Source organism: Pristiophorus japonicus, chromosome 14 (assembly GCF_044704955.1).
Source record: "Pristiophorus japonicus isolate sPriJap1 chromosome 14, sPriJap1.hap1, whole genome shotgun sequence".
In the NCBI taxonomy this organism is placed as follows: Eukaryota; Metazoa; Chordata; class Chondrichthyes; family Pristiophoridae; genus Pristiophorus; species Pristiophorus japonicus.
The window spans coordinates 29,727,722-29,745,426 of NC_091990.1; the positions used below are offsets into that span (position 1 = coordinate 29,727,722).

At 43.5% G+C, this 17,705-nt stretch overlaps 1 protein-coding gene across 1 annotated transcript in view; it reads left to right on the forward strand.

Annotated features, from left to right (window-relative positions):
- Window positions 1-245: 245 nt before the first annotated feature.
- Window positions 246-17,705, forward strand: part of fndc5a (fibronectin type III domain containing 5a) — a 100,691-nt gene continuing 83,231 nt past the window's right edge. The window contains exon 1 of the mRNA XM_070898705.1: window positions 246-381. Within this exon, the coding sequence (XP_070754806.1) occupies window positions 246-381 (136 nt within the window). The remainder of the gene's footprint in view (window positions 382-17,705) is intronic.

Here is a 17,705-nt window from a genome sequence, read left to right on the forward strand (position 1 = left end):
GGAGTCAACATAAGATTAAATATTTATCTCGGAGCCACATTTCCATGTGATATAAACTAAATTACCAACTTTGATCTAGGAGTTCTTAATATTCCCCAAGTAACATCAAAGTTATTAATAAAATGTTAATATTAAATTGGAGGTGTTGGAGGTACATCTCTCCTTTATGTCTTCTTGCATTTCTGTTTAAGTGTAAATAATTCTAGTGCAGTTTTCAAAGGGTGAAGACATTAGACGCGTAGACCATGGCACTGGCATGCTATACCACAGGTGGAGGAGCTCAACATGATGTACACGAGTACAATTGCTCCTTCCTTAATGTTAACATGCTTTATCCTACAGAGAATCTGTATGAACTAACAGTGGAATACTGGTACAAAAGTGGGCTGTCAATGCTATGATCATTACTGTGCAGTATTATACCCTTCAAACCACATTCTATGCATCTAGTATCACAGATTTTAATTGAAAATGAATTATCCAATCACAGTATATTGTTTTAATTGACTATAAATATTTTCAGTATTTATGCCTGATGAGTAATTTTTAAAGACAATAAAATAATAACAATAGCTAAATATGTTAAATTGCACGAGGACTAATTTAGCGTGAAATTTGTTCAAACTCATTTGAATAATTTTATCTTTGAATTGCAGTTGTTGGCTATTGTATTGTTTAATGTGCGTTTCAATTGTACAATATCAAAGGAAGCCAGCCAATATAAAACATTGTAGATTAGGCTACTGCATCAGCCAAATAAATAATCAGCAGTGCAGTACATTTTGACTCATCCCTTAAAGCTATAGAATATTTATTCCAAACAGCTTACATTCACCTAACACAAATGCTGTAACTAGCATTTTAATCCTTACCCTGCTGAATAAACAAGATTAACTAACACAACAAATGATGTGATTGGCACTTTAACCAAGACTGTGTGGAATAAATGGAAGCCTCATATACTGGGTCTAGTGTGTTAACCATTGCCGTAAAAACTAAACAGGAGCTCCAGAGATGCATGTTTTTCTCAGTTAACTCGTTTTAGTGAAAAGGCAGAAGGCGTAGAGGTCAAAGGGCGACATAAATCGGTATTTCAGGCTGTTTCTGAAGTGTAACCTGTCAACTAATCGATGAGTGAGTAAAATGAAATAATATAATTATATAAAATATACACCACTTCTAAAAGAAAATAAGCAAAATGGACAAAGTCATGTGTCTTTATAAAAGGACTCGGAACTACTTCAACGCTGAAAGGGTGTGTGGTTGTTTTGCTTAGAGAACCTTTATGAGGGGATTTTTATGTATTTAAATTGAAATTCATTCATTCAAGAAATGTGTAATGATGGACCTCAGTCATTTAATTGGGTGTTCAGTAGAGAACATTCTCTGCTCACTTTCTATAGGTGTGAGATTTTATGTGACTAAATTTAGCATTTTATTTTCAACATATAATGGCCTGGAATTTGTGGTCTGGAGGACGGGCAGTGTTCGCTGCCAGTCCACCTTTGAAACTGACCGAAACATCGGGATTTGCCGCTTGCGCATGTGTAAATCCTGAAGTTGCGGTCTGTCATTCACTGCTCTGACACAGGCTGCTCCTCCCCCCCACCCCCCACCCACAGCCACACACATACACATTCGGCAATCTATGTAATCAGCCAAATCAGGGCAACTTGACGAAAACTTCAACTCTTCCGCAGTAATTGCACTGTTAAATTCCCCACTAAAGGTTAGACACAAAGGGATTAGGAGCAACTGAGGTTTTAACAGCATATTGACTGCTAAGCAAAGGTTATGGGCCTGAAATACTAATATTAATTTTGTGCAGTGTGAAATTTATCCATTTTAATAAAAATAAAACATTTTAAGAAAATTAAAAATATATATATTAAAGTTTGTGCATCTTTCAGGTTTGCCTTTCCCTGTGTCAGAGCTCCTTTTACTTTCTCTAACATTTTTCTCATGGACAAGCTGAGTTTGGAGCGGGTGTGAGGGGAAATGGAAGAGGAACTCAATAAAAATGCGAGTTCAGGGCTCGGGCAGGGGGGAACCTTAGGGAAAGTTTGGCCCAGTGAGCTAGGGGAAGGCAGGGAAGCAGCAAAGGCCGCTCAAACTTAGTGAAATTAACTCCTCGCACTTCTTGTTGGAGATGCAGGTGGCAGGGAAGTGGGGTTTAAGAAGACGGTTTGTGTTATGTATCTCACATTACTGTATATAACTGTATCTTACCATGCTATACATGACGGTCACTGGATATGACCTGTAACAATAAGCATGCCTTACCACCAGGGGTGCGCTTGCACGAGACACTCCATACTTGTCCCACTGAGGTATATAAAGGGAGGTCTCAGGCAAGTGCAGCACTGGAGAGCTGGAATTAAAGGTGCAGGTCCTGAGTGACCTTGACTTCAGCATGTGTCTCATGTAAGTCAGTACATTAGAGTCAGAACTTAACAGTGGCGACGAGTTACGGGATCACAGAATCCACAGAATGGCTACCAACAGCTCAGATGAGAAATACAATGCTGGAGACAATTGGGATGACTTTATAGAAAGGCTCCAGCAAAGCTTTGTGACCAAAGACTGGCTGGGTGACGATAAGGCAGACAAGAGAAGAGCCCATCTCTTGACCAGCTGTGGCTCGAAAACATACGCTTTAATGAAAGACCTGCTGGCACCCGAGAAACCAGCAAGCAAGTCGTTTGAGGAGTTGAGCACACTGGTGAGAGACCATCTGAAGCCAGCGAGCAGCCTACACATGGCCAGACACAGGTTCTACAACTACAGATGCTGCGTGGGCCAAAGCATACCCGACTTCATGGCGGAACTTCGGAGGCTGGCTAGTTCATGTGAGTTCCCTGATGAACTAAGGAGAGAAGTACTGAGAGACTTTTTTATTGAAGGAATAGGCCACGCAGGCATATTCTGAAAGCTTATAGAGACTAAGAACTTGACTCTAGAGGCAGCAGCACTGGTCGCACAGATGTTCTTGGCAGGCGAAGAAGAAACGAGGCTGATCTCTACTGCGGGTATGACAACCAATGAGGCATCAGAACAAGGGGTTCACATTGTGAACAATCCGCTACCCCCACACTCAGACAAAGGCAGGAGATCAGGCCTTCAACAGCTGACAGTGGCGCCAGAAGCCATCAAAATCAAGGGCCACATGAACGGCCGATCACACCTCATCAACCCACAATGCGAGCAATCAACAACAGATTGAGAGAAGCTCAAGGGAGATCAGCCAGATGCAGCTCATCCTTCGGAAACAATGGAAACGGTCTGTGCTGGAGATGTGGGGGAAGGCACTCAACCAGGGTGTGTCGATTTCAGCATGCCGTTTGCAGAAGCTGCAACTACACAGGGCATCTGGCTTGCATGTGCAGAAAAACAGCAGCTTAGCTGGTATACGAATCGGAAGGGTCGGAAAGCGGACCAGAAGACGGTTGGAACAGTGCACGGGACGCCGAGGTACAGCGGGTTAACACGATCAATGTCCACTGTTCTTACAACAAGACGCCTCCAATTATGATGAGGGTTCTACTCAACGGGATACCCATCAACATGGAACTGGACACTGGGGCCAGTCAATCCCTCATGAGCGTTCAACAATTTGAACAGCTGTGGCCGCACAAAAGCAACAGACCAAAACTCACAAAGATCGACACCAAACTAAGGACCTATACTAAAGAAATCATCCCAGTCCTTGGCAGCGCCATGCTCTCAGTCACACACAAAGGAATGGTGAACCGACTTTCCCTGTGGATTGTCCCCGGGGATCTCTCAGCCCTGTTGGGGAGAAGCTGGCTAGCAGAACTTAATTGGAAATGGGATGATGTTCACGCCATGTCATCAGAGGAACGGACCTCCTGCTCAACAGTTCTAAGCCGTTTTGAACATTTCTTTCAGCCAGGTGTGGGCACCTTCAAAGGGGCTAAAGTTAGAATCTACATCACACAGAATGCCAGACTGGTCCATCACAAGGCTAGAGCTGTGCCTTATGTGATGAGGGAAAAGATTGAAAATGAACTGGACCGGCTTCTGTGGGAAGGCATAATTTTTCCCGTGGAATTCAGCGACTGGGCAAGCCCCATCATCCCCGTCATGAAGCCTGATGGATCCATGCGAATCTATGGGGATTACAAGTCTACCATAAACAGAGTCTCCCTACAGGACCAATACCCACTGCCCAGAGCGGAGGACCTATTTGCCACGTTGGCTGGAGGAAAACTTTTCTCGAAACTTGACCTCACATCTGGGTATACGATGCAAGAACTGACTGAAGAGTCTAAGCTACTTACCACCATCAACACACATCGAGGCCTTTTTGTGTACAATCGATGCCCATTCGGCATCAGGTCGGCAGCTGCTATATTCCAGCGCAACATGGAAAGTCTGCTCAAGTCCATCCCGGGGACGGTTGTGTTTCAAGATGACATACTCATCACGGGCAGGGACACCAACTCTCATCTCCGCAATCTTGAGGAAGTACTAAGTCGATTGGATCGGGTAGGCCTAAGAGTTAAGAAATCCAAGTGTCTGTTTCTCGCGCCTGAGGTTGAATTTTTGGGCAGAAAGATTGCCGCTGATGGAATCCGCCCAACCGAATCCAAAACCGAAGCAATTCACCTGGCACCCAGGCCCCGGAATGTCTTGGAACTGCGCGCCTTTCTCAGGCTACTCAATTACTTTGGGAACTTTATGCAGAACTTGAGCACGCTGCTGGAGCCTCTCCACGTGCTACTCAGAAAGGGGTGCGATTGGTTTCGGGGGGACGCCCAAGAACGTGCCTCATTAAGGCACGCAATCTTCTATGTTCCAAGAGTGTTTTAGCCTTTTTAGACCCAGGTAAAAAGTTAGTCCTTATGTGTGATGCGTCAGCGTACGGGGTCAGGTGCGTTTTACAGCACGTCAGTGATGCGGGTAAATTGCAGCCCGTTGCTTATGCCTCCAGGTCACTTTCGCGGGCGGAGCGCGAGTACGGTGTGGTTGAGAAGGAGGCGCTCGCGTGCGTGTACGGTGTCAAAAAGATGCACCAATACCTTTTCGGGGCCAAGTTTGCATTAGAAACTGAACACAAACCCCTCACTTCCCTACTAACCGAGTGCAAGGCAATCAACGCCAACGCCTCGGCGCGCATTCAGCGGTGGGCACTTATGCTGGCGACTACACGATAAGGCACAGACCAGGCACAGACAACTGTGCCAACGCACTTAGCAGGCTACCCCTGGCGACCACAGAAGGATCCGACGAACAGGATTGTGGGATGGTCATGGCAATCAATGCCTTTGAATCCACAGGTTTGCCCATGACGGCTCGCCAAGTCAGAGCCTGGACGACCAGCGAATCCCCAATATTTCAAGTTAAAAGATACGTTTTAACCGGTGACTGGGCAGAAGCTCGCAATGCCTGCCCTGAGGAGGTCAAACCCTTCCATAGGCGCATGCATGAACTCTCACTACAGGCAGACTGCCTGATGTGGGGCAGCCGAGTGGTTATGCCCTTACGAGGCAGGGAGGCGTTTGTCCGGGAGCTCCATCGCAAGCACCCAGAGATCGTCCTTATGAAGGCCATAGCCAGATCTCATGTCTGGTGGCCTGGCATTGATGCGGACTTGGAGCTCTGCGTCCGTCGGTGCACCATTTGTGCCCAACTCAGTAATGCCCCCAGGGAGGCCCCCCTAAGCCCTGGCTCTGGCCCACCAAACTATGATCACGGGTGCATGTAGACTATGCGGGCCCATTCATGGGCAAAATGTTCCTCGTAGTCGTTGATGCATTTTCAAAATGGATCGAGTGCACCATTTTAAACTCGAGCACCACCTCCACCACTGTGGAGAGCCTTAGAACCATGTTTGCAACGTACGGCATTCCTGACATATTGGTCAGTGATAATGGTCTGTGCTTCACCAGCGCAGAATTTCACGATTTTATAGTTGACCACGGTATAAATCACGTTAAGATGGCACCTTTCAAGCCGGCCTCCAATGGCCAGGTGGAGCGAGCAGTGCAGATCATTAAACAAGACATGCTCAGAATCCAAGGTCCCACGCTGCAGAGCCGCCTGTCGCAACTGCTGCTGGCATACAGATCCCGTCCGCATTCGTTGACTGGGGTTCCCCCCATGCAACTATTGATGAAACGAACCTTAAAGACCAGGCTCTCGTCAATCCTCCCAGACATGCATGAAATTGTTGAGGTTAAGGGTCAAAAGCTAATTGAGTACCATGACCGAAATTCGAGGGGGAGGTGGAATGAGATAGGGGACAAAGTGTTTGTGCTAAACTATGGCGGGGTCCCAAATGGCTTGCAGGGACAGTAACAGACAAAGAGGGAAACAGGCTACTGGTTGTACAAATGGACAATGGCCAAACCTGCCAGAGGCATGTAGACCAAGTAAAAAGTAGATTCACTGATAACACTGAAGAACCAGAGGCAGATTACAATGTGGAACTTACACCACACCTGATGGACAGACAGGTGGAACAACCTGAGGAAAGGGCAGTCTCAACAGACAGCTCAGGCGAGATACCAGCAATCACACCGAACGAAAACCAGGCACCAAGGCAAACAACTGAACCACAACTAATACGCTCCACGCGAGAGCGTAGACCACCCGAGAGACTGAATCTATAAAGGCAATAAGACCTTGGAGGAGGGTGATGTCATGTATCTCACATTACTGTATATAACTGTATCTTACCATGCTATACATGACTGTAACTGGATATGACCTGTAACAATAAGCATACCTTACCACCAGGGGTGCAGTTGCAGGAGACACTCCATACCTGTCCCACTGAGGTATATAAAGGGAGGTCTCAGGCAAGTGCAGCACTGGAGAGCTGGAATTAAAGGTGCAGGTCCTGAGTGAACTTGACTTCAGCATGTGTCTCGTGTAAGTCAGTACATTAGAGTCAGGACTTAACAGTTTGTAGTGGAGAAGAGATGCCAGGAGTTATCTTTGTATTCTAGGATGATCCTCGAAAAGTGAGCCATTTTGACAGAGGAGAGCAGAGCCCGATAGTGTTTTACGTGGTCCAGCCACAACTGGTGATGAATGGCTAAACCAGTTGTCCGCCATAAATGGATATATATACATAGCACCGTTAACCTAGTAAAATGGCCCAAGGCACTTCATAGAAGTGTTATTAAACAGAATTTGACATATAATGAGATATTAGGACAGGCGACCAAAAGCTTAGTCAAAGAGATAGGTTTTCAGGAGCATCTTAAAGGAGGTGAGAGAGGGAGAGAGTCGGAGAGGTTTAGGGAGGGAATTCCAGAGCTTTGAGCCTAGGCAGCTGAAGGCACCGCTGACAATGGTGGAGCGGTGAAAATCAGGGATGTGCAAGAGGGCAGTTTTGGAGGAGTGCAGAGATCTCGGCGGGTTGTAGGGATGAAGGAGGTTACAGAGATAGGGAGGGACGAGACCATGGAGAGATTTGAAAACACGGATGAGAGTTTTAAGATCGAGACGTTGCCGGGCCGGGTGCCAATGTAGATCAGCGGGCACGGGGATGATGGGTGAATGGGACTGGATGCGAGTTAGGATACAGGCAGCAGCGTTTTGGATGAGCTGAAGTTTTCGGAAGGTGTAAGGTGGGAGGCCACCCAGGAGAACATTGGAATATTTAAGTCTCGAGGTAACAATGGCATGGCTGAGGATTTCAGCAGCAGATGTGCTGAGACAGGAGCGGAGACGAGCGATGTTATGGAGGTGGAAGTAGGTAGTCTTGGTGATGGAGAGGACATAGAATCAGAAGCTCAGCTCATTATTAAACATAATAAAAGGTGACAATATAAATTGAAGACAAGATTGTAATGAATATTGTAACTTTCATTTTACTCAGTGACAGTTACATCAGCCAAATAATTGATCTTCTGAAATAAGGTACATTCTAAGCATGTCAAATTGAACAATGGGGATTTGGGGATAGTTGAATATTCTGTTATTTTGCTTGATTATCTATGGTAATCAGCGTCTATTTTGGCAGAAGTTTTCATCGGAAATTTGCACGGGCCCAGTAAAGTGCATGTGAAACAGTAGATTATACATGGTCTCCTGAACTGAATAGCTTTTTTTCTCCCATGTTTCTTTTTTATTTTTGTGATAATGTAAAATACAGCAATATCCCTGCTTTATTGTGAATGTACCAAAAACATTTATTTAGATATTGCCCAGGTCTATCTGCCATGGGAGGACAATTTGACAGAATGAGATTCACCCAGATTTAAATTGTAAGAGTTTCTTTAGGAATTTATAGCAAGGCCAAGGCACTCCGATTTTAAAATGCAAGCTGTGGCAGCTATATTCAGAGCGTTCCTTTATCCCCTTATCTTGTCAGCCAAATACACAAATTGTTTGGAGACCTCACATGTTAAAGTACAAGGATTCCTAATGGCTGGGTCATCAAGCTTTGTTTTCCAAAAGCTAATCGGGTGCACTTTTTGTCAGCATTCCTGGGTATCTAGATATAAATTGCAAAAGGTTTTGTTGTGATCCTGACAAAATGTCTGTCCCGACCTCCTGTTCCCCTCGCACTCAGCTGACAGCAATGTTTAACATTAATTTCTGAGCAGCGAAGGTGAAGCAGAGCCATGATCTGTAATGGTTGACCCAACAGGGGCTTTCCTGCTGGCAAGAACTTACCCATTGTGACACATCTTGTTCGCTGATGCATGCATAGCTTTCAACCAAGTGCACAGGTTACTGTGGCAAGGTAGTACTCTGTGCTTACGTTAAAAAAAAACTTAGCAAAGGAATGTTATTATTTCAGCATCAGGAAATGGTTGCACAAGACTGCTGAGAATTAAGAGCCTATTGTTATTTTAATCTGTTTGCTTTCTCCAAATAAACGTGAATTAGTATTTTTGTCCTGAACTAGCTGGTTTATATCAAGGCTTTGTAAAAGGTTCAGAAGAGGGACACAAGATTTATTCCTAGTTTAAAGCATCTTGGTTACCCAAAGAACTTGGGGCTGGAAATTTATCTACTTAGCTCCACTTGATTGCGCCACTAAATGGCGAAAAAATGGCGGCTTTTTCACCAGCTGGTGGTGGGTTCCGCGGCGGCCGCCATTTTCCTCCTTCCCTTTGCGCTGGCAGCGCCCTGGAAAAAAAGTGGTAGTGTGGTGATGTCAATCGGTGTGCATTGCCGATTTAATGTCACCACTCCAAACTTCGACCCCTAGTGCTGAATTCAGTGCAGGATCCTAAGCATGCCAGGTTAACCTGGCTTATGGTGGTGAATGCAGCACCTCTTAAAGGGACACACACATATTTTGGATTTTAGCTTTTGGTCTGTTTTTTTTTATTTTATTGAAGTAGTGGCTTGCTGCAAATAGATGTTTTAAGCGTGTAGGGAGTGCTGTTGGATGCTTGCAAGGCTTTGGATAGTAAAGGAAGGCTTCTGAGCAGACAGAAAATGCTGCAAATACTCAGCAGTTCAGACAAATTCCATGGAGAGAGAAACAGAGTTCACATCTCTGGTCGAGATGCTGCCTGAGCAGCTAAGTATTTCCAGCATTTTATGCTGTCATTTCAAATTTACAGCATCCACTCACAGAGGGAAGAGGAAGACACAGAAGAGAAAGAAGCCGAAGAGGAGGAAACAGAAGGATGGATGTAGGATGGATAGCCAGGATGGAATTACCTGCCTGCGGTACCAGTGACTACAACCTCAATTCCCCTTTCAACATTAGTCCCTCACCTTACCTTCCCTCTGTTGCTGACCATCACAGCGTCATTCTGGCCACAATGCTGAAATAAAAGCTACCACAAAGCAAACCTTCCAATCCAACTTTATACGTCTATCCATCCAATATGACATCAAGAAATCAACTCAGCGCCCTTATGCATTCTCTTAGTGGCTGTCTTGTGTGTGCCTTTGCCTATTTTCTGATGTCACGCAGTGCTACCCCAGTGGCTGCAACATGGCTGCTGGAAGGCTGCTGACTTTCAGTGGGGGACACTGCAAATGGCCTTGCTGGTTGGCCTTGAGGAGCTGGTGGCTGGGAGTGTGAAATTGAGTGACAGAATCTCCTCAAGAAGGTGACACTGGATAGAGAGTTTACTCCAAGCACTTCCAAATTTCCTGAAGTTGAATAGTGTATTCCAAACCCTGAAGGCTCCAGCTTCTAACATTGAAAAGTCAGCAGTTGTGAAATGGTACCTTTTATATCAATTTTGCAGATGTCACCTATTCAGAGGAGTGGAGAGTCATTGAAAACCCAACCTACTTACCTGACATGATCCCCGAGCTTTGTCAAAAAGCTGGAAAAATGGTAAGTAGATGGTAAAATTCTGTTTAAGTACCTTTTAACAACCTCTTAACTTTCAATTGGCTCACCCGCAGCTTAGTGTCGGGTCTGTAAAGCGCAGGCAGACCCGGCACTTGGGAAACTGACACAGAGGCGGGATCACAGTGGGATCCAGACCCGCTGTCGATCTTTTAGATTTTGACAGTGGATGCACCTCCGAACCCGACCTCTGAATGCCGGCAGCATCCTGGCCCTAGTGTCCATTTTCAGAGTGAAATAATGAGCGACTGTCTTGTCTCTTCCCTTTCACTGCTGAACTGAATGCCGATTGCAAAAAGGGCTGTATTCTAAAAGTATACTGCCCATTCAGCAAGTTTATACGTATCATGAGATGACAAACTCTGATAGTTTGCTGAGTACAAAGCATGTCCTTATAACAAAATGTCCTTTGGAGTCAGCATTGAAATGAATGTGAGGGATGTTTCTCGTAAGGGACATACAAACAAATAAAGCCTACAAGAATGATTCCAAGTGTAATGGGGCCAAGTTATGAGGAAATATTAGATGTTCTAGCTCTACAATATATAATGAAGATAGTTAAGGGAACAGCCTTATAAAAGTCAAGCTTTATAAAATATTTAATCATATAATTAATTGTTACAAAGTACTATGATTAGTAGGACCAGCAGACATAAATTTAAATTTGTGCAAAGTAAATTGAAAACAGATATTGGAAAGCATGTTTTTCCCTCATAAAGGTGCTAAAGGTTTAGAATATTTTTTAGGCATGGCAGCAGAAACAAAGATACATTTAATCTGTAGATCAATTATAAGGCCGGGAGAATGAAGGTTCTCGGGAATCCAGCTTTAATGAGACAGATGACCTTTTCTTGTCCTTGACTGCCTTTATTTTTTATTCATTGTAGAAAATGAAATTATGAATTTAGCTTCTGGGAATTTTAGTTTTGAGGTACTGATTTTCTGACGGTCCAGTAAAGCGCATCCCACAACTGATTCTCATTATGTGCGGTGGATTCAAATCTGAATCCACATTTATCTGAATGTTCAGCTTTAAATCAACGATGTGCTTTAAGCAATACTTTTTCACAAAAAGCAGTCCATCTCCAGCTGAACCCAATCCATTTACTTAACCCAGATGAGATGATAACCTCTATCATTAACAGGAGTAAATCAAGAATTAAACACAACTTTTCTCGTTCATGACGTATTCCTGCCAGGTAATACACAGGAAAAAAACCATACCGCAGCAGAACATGTCCTTTGGAAGCATTGAAATGAATGTGAGGGATGTTTCCTACAAGACTGGGAATTCCAGGACTACAATAACAGTGACTGGGTTTCTATTGTTTAAATCATAGAATCATAGGAAAATTACGACACAGAAGGAGGCCATTCGGCCGTCGTATCTGTCCGATCGAAAAAGAGCTACCCAGACTAATCCCACCTTCCAGCAATAGGTCTGTAGCCCTGTAGATTACGGCATTTCAGGTGCACATCCAAGTACTTTTTAAATGTGATGAGGGTTTCTGCCTCTACCACCCTTTCAGGCAGTGAGTTCCAGATCCCCACCACCCTCTGGGTGGAGAATTTTCCCCTCAAATCTCCTCTAATCCTTCTGCCAACTACTTTAAATCTATGCCCCCTGGTTATTGACCCCTCTGATTTTTGTTTAAACGTTGCACTTTAGACAATCCAACAAACGTGCGAAAGGGTAGCTGTGCATATACCCCATATCAACAGATCTTGAGCTCACATTGGAGGAGGAAAAGCTGTTCTCATCCCTTGAAAATGATATAAAAGTAACTGAATTTGGTTGAAAAATAAATATTTAACAGTAAAACTGAGGCCAACTTCCCAGTGAACATTTGCTCACAGCAAGGCTTATCTGTAACTATTAAAATTATATCTTTTGTAGTGATAGAAAATTCTTATAAAAATGGGTATGAATACATCAGCTTGCGGATCCAAATATAGTATTACTTTTATCGTAAAACTGAATCAGCACTCACTGCTTCGGGTGATAATCTGTTCCATAAGGTAATAACGCCAAGTGTGAAAAAGGTCATTGATAAATATTGATTTTATTTCCTGTGCACAATACCTTCCTGATTTATACATGGTTAGTTCACATCTTTGATCACTTCTTTCTCTTGTTCTTTTATAATCTTTAATTGAAATTGAAAACCAATTTTAATTTCAGCCTGTGAGTTCAGGAAACAGATTACATTTCTGAAAGTAGAAATCACATTAAAACACTGTAGATTATATTGGCAGGAGTTCACATTATTTTGCAGTCTTAGCTTCAGGCATTTTCAAAGAATCATAGAATGGTTACAGCACAGAAGGAGGCTATTCGACCCATCGAGCCTGTGCCAGTTCTCTGCAAGAGCACCTCAGCTAGCCTTACTCCTCCACACTTTTCCCATAGCCCTGCAAATCTTTCTCCTTCAGGTAATTATCCAATTCCCTTTTGAAAGCCATGATTGAATCTGTCTCCACCACCCTTTCAGACAGTGAATTCATGATCCTAACCACTCGCTGGTTTTCCTCATGTCGCCTTTGGTTCTTCTGCCAATCACCTTAAATCTGTGTTCTCTAGTTCTCGACCCTTCTGCCAATGAGAACAATTTCTCTCTACTCTGTCTAGGCCCATCATGACTTTGCTGAATCAAGCAGTGTTAACTTCTCGTACGAAGTAATGCAGAGGCAATTTTGTTTTTTAAAATTGTTTTTCTCCCTTTTCAAACTTCTCATCATCACACATCATCCTCCCGCTGGGAAGGCAGGATATTGTGGACACCACTGTCAGTGCAGTCTAGGATCAGCTATGGGGAAGTAAGTTTCAACCAGCAGAAGCCAGACAATGTTAAGGTTTCCCGTCCTTTGCAGGATTTCAAAAAGATTTTTAAAGAAAGTTATAAGAATCACAAGAAAATTCTTTAAAAATCCCATCTCTCCTCCTCCTGAAAACCTATCTCTTTGACCAAGCTTTTGGTCACCTGTCCTAATATCTCGTAATATGGCTTGGTGTCAAATTGTGTCTGATTAAGCCGCTGTGAAGCATAAATGCAAGTTCTTGTTATAATACCCTTTGGTGTCAATTACTCCTGCATACGCTTCACTAATTTATTTCTGTATTGACAGATACCCATTGCTTTTCTGCATAAATTTAGGGTCATTAAAATCAATCGTGATTACTTCCCTCCCTTTCTCTAATGAATTCCTGATGTGTTCAAATAAGAATTCCATTTCCTTGTCTTTCCTTTTGACTTGATGCAGTTAGACATTGAGCAGACCCTGCAGATCTGGCACAAGGATTGGAAGTGAAATGCAGGTGTCGTAGTTCAGGATTCTTTGGACATCGCTTGTAAATTATTCAGGGTTCTGGTTTCTGTCCCAGTTAGACACTTTTACTTTTAAAAAGTGCAGTCAATGACAGAAGCATGGTACTCCCGTTAGTATTTGGGACTCTGTAATATAAAGTAGGAGACCTCTCCAGACCCACTTTCTTGTGGACTGTACAAGCTGCTATGAGTCATTTAAAAATGTAATCACATGTTGCTAGTCAAAGGCAGGTTTTCATTGTCTTCTAACCTTGAATGTGTGTATATGGCCTGGAAATGGGCCTTGATTCAGAGCTACTACAAAATAAAATTGTCAGGTGACAGATGCACAATTTTCTCTAATTCTGACTGCTATTCTCCCAGGACTTCTAATGTACCTGCAAAATTGCCAAATGTCTATGTTTCTCTCTTGGATGAGACGCAATCTACATAGATATTAATGTCAGTGGGCTATTGGCACGACCAGTTACCAAATTGTGGGATTCACACAGCTAGTGTAAATCCGTCGGATTCAATAATAACAGCACGGACTGAGGTTCCGAACCCTCCCGAAATGACCAGGAGTTCTTCCCCTGAGCGCTGCCTCCAGCAGCCCTGGAGATTCCGCGATTTAAATTTCCCTCCGCAGGGCTCTCCCGCCCTGCTTTGCGACATCACCGGTTGCTGTTGGAAACACTCGATGGTTTCACCCACAGAGAGCCGTGACCTCATGGAGGAGGCTGGAGAGTCAGGAAGCGGGAGGGCTCAGGAATCGCAGGCTTCAGCATTGGTGGGGTGGGGGCTCTTTGAAATTGAGGGGGGGGGGGCGTCGGTTTCCCTTCTTCCTCTGCTCACAGGTGGTCTTCCTAGTTCTTGGATTTTGGCGCACAACAGCTGCTGGCGTGAAACAACAACAGCAACGTATTTATATAGCGCCTTTAATGTAGTAAAATGTCCCAAGGCACTTCGCAGGAGCATTATAAGACAGAAATTTGACATCGATAAGCAAAAATACTCAACTACAGACGACCCAATCTTTATAAGGTCGATACAATAACTTTTGTAGAAATCATGTGATTGAATGTCACATGATTGAATGTCACATGATTAAATGTGGTGATCGCGCATTACAGGGTCAGGTGTCATGAGATCAGAATTTCAGGTGATCAAACCTCCAGGAATGCCTCCAACCAGAGTAGGCCACCCTATCCTGGACTCCGGCCTATGTGAATCCAGTAGGTTTACATTGAGGTTGCCCACTGATGTACAAGACCAAAGCTTTGGGAACTGGTGACGCAAACATCCCATTGACAGCAAAGCACTGAGAGAGAGTGAATAAGCTCAACAGGGGATTAAGTGACTCACGGTGCCTTTATATTTAACAATTGCTACACGGAGCAAAAGCAAAATACGGGAGATACTGGAAATTGAAAGTGAAAACAGAAAATGCTGGAACCACTCAGCAGGTCAGGCAGCATCTGTGGAGAGAGAAACTGAGTTCGCGTTTCAGGTCGCTGACCCTTCATCATCTTCAGGTCCTGGGTACTGGGGAAACTGCCCTCTTTATATTGTGCAGGAGGTTCCACAACAGCTGGAACAACAAAACTGTGCACAGTCCTTTCCAAGTAGCTCATTCTTTTCCCTAACTCAGTCCTCATTTTCAGTGAGGTCCTTCCTTTTCAGTTTTTTGAGATTATCTTTTCATCCAGCAGCTAATTAATTTGCTCACTTTGTCCTAATCCTGTGTCAGTATCCCAGGAATGATTATTTTATACTTCTGTCTGATAGCTTTAAAATCAGAATTAAGTACTTTTTAGGACCATCAGTGACTTGCTGCCGATATTATTATTAATTCTAAATGAAGAAATGCTCGAAGCTCTTACCAGCCCCCTTCGATATGGTGTGTTGGCTTTTATTAAAAGAGGATTTGAGTATAAGAGTAAAGACACCTTACTGCAATTATATACTGCTCTGGTGAGACCACACCTGGAATATTGTGTACAGTTTTGGTCTCCTTACCTAAGGAAAGATATATTTGCCATTGAGGGAGTGCAACGAAGGTTCACCAGACTGATTCCTGGGATGGAGGGGTTGTCCTATGAGGAGAAATTGAGTAGACTAGGCCTATATTCGCTAGAGTTTAGAAGAAAGAGAGGTGATCTCATTGAAACATACAAAATTCTTAGAGAGCTTGACAGGGTAGATGCAGGGAGGATGTTTCCACTGGCTAGGAAGTCTAGAACCATGGGCACAGTCTCAGGACTGAGATGAGGAGATATTTCTTCACTTCACTCAGAGGGTGGTGAATCTTTGGAATTCTCTACGCCAGAGGGCTGTGGGGTAGATTCAAGACAGAGGTCGATAGATTTTTAAATATTAAGGGGATCAAGGGATATGGGGATAATGCAGGAAAGTGGAGTTAAGGTAGAAGATCTTATTGAATGGTGAAGCAGGCTCGAGGGGCCAAATGGTCTACTCCTGCTCTTAATTCTTATGTTCTTACGTTTATGCAGTTAATCTGCTTCTTGATATTATTTAGCTTAACTTCCATTAGCAGCTAAACTACACAATTAACTGCACCTTTTGCACCCATCAAACACACCTTCAGCCACACAGCTATGGAATTACACACCATAATTACTCATTTTGTATTAACCAGCTTGATTCCCCTTTATTTAAACGCTTGCATTCTGTGTATTTCTACAAATCCTTGTCTCATTCTACATAGAATATACAGCACAGAAACAGGCCTGGTTGGTCCATGCCAGTGCTTATGCTCCACATGAGCCTCATCCCACCCTACTTCATCTTATCCATCAACATATCCTTCTATTCCTTCCTCCCTCATGTGTTTATGCAGCTTCCCCTTAAATGCATCTATACTATTCGCCTCAACTACTCCTTATGGTAGAATGTTCCACATTCTCACCACTCTCTGTGTAAAGAAGTTTCTCCTGAATTTCCCCCCCTCCCAACAAGTGGAACTATCTTCTCTACATCTACCCTATTGAACCACTTCATAATCTTAAAGATCTACATCGTGTCACCCCTCAGCGCTCCCTCTTCGAGAGAAAAGAGCCCCAACCTATTCAACCTTTCCTGATGGGTATAGCCTCTCAGTTCTGGTAATATCCTTATAAATCGTTTTTGCACCAGTCCCTCTATATATAATATGGAGACCAGAACTGTACACAGCATTCCAAGTGTGGGCTAACCAAGGTTCGATACAAGTTTAACATAACTTCTTTGCTTTTCATTTCTATCCCTCTAGTGCTTTGTTTGCTTTTTATGGCCTCATTAAGCTGTGTTGCTACATTTAGTGATTTGTGTGCTCATTTTCCTGATGTTGCCTCTACCTCTGAAGCCTTAACTCGAAGTCCCATTCCAGATTTTTCAGTGATGTTTCATTATATAATTTCAGCCTTAACATTTCATTGCTTCTCCTCCCACAACTATTGGCATTCTGCCAACACTCTGCAATTTGCTGCTACATGAATTTCTATTTTTCTGATGCGTGAAATATTTAGCTATTAACTTATCGATGAACATTCCTCCTCCTTTATTTCCATACACAATTTAACTTTCCTTTCAATGTCACTAATTGTGTTTCAGCACATTTATTACTCAACGATCATTGTACACCTAAACCATGCTTTCAGCTTCCTTAATGTTTATATATTCGATACGCTGTGCCCATAACTGTTTCCATCATTCCTAAAATGTATATATTTAACAAAGGCAGTATTTGCAGAGCAGAGGTCAGAACTACAGCTGTCGCCCCAATTCTCTGACGCACAGGTTTTTTCGTTTTATCTTCCACCCACAATCTCTGTGAGTGCAGTTCGTTGCTGGAATGCAGGATCATGGAATCATGCCTGTTATAAGAACATAAGAATATGACAAATAGGAGCAGGAGTAGGCTGTTCGGCCCCTCGAGCCTGCTTCGCCATTCAATACGATCATGGCTGATCTTCTACCTTGGGGCCGAAATTTACCTTCGCCGAAACGGGTCGCACCTTCCGCTCCTGATCTGTTTCTTCTGCTGCTTGAGATGAGGTAGACTCTTTCGCTAAATTCAGATCTTTGGTATTTTTTTCCCG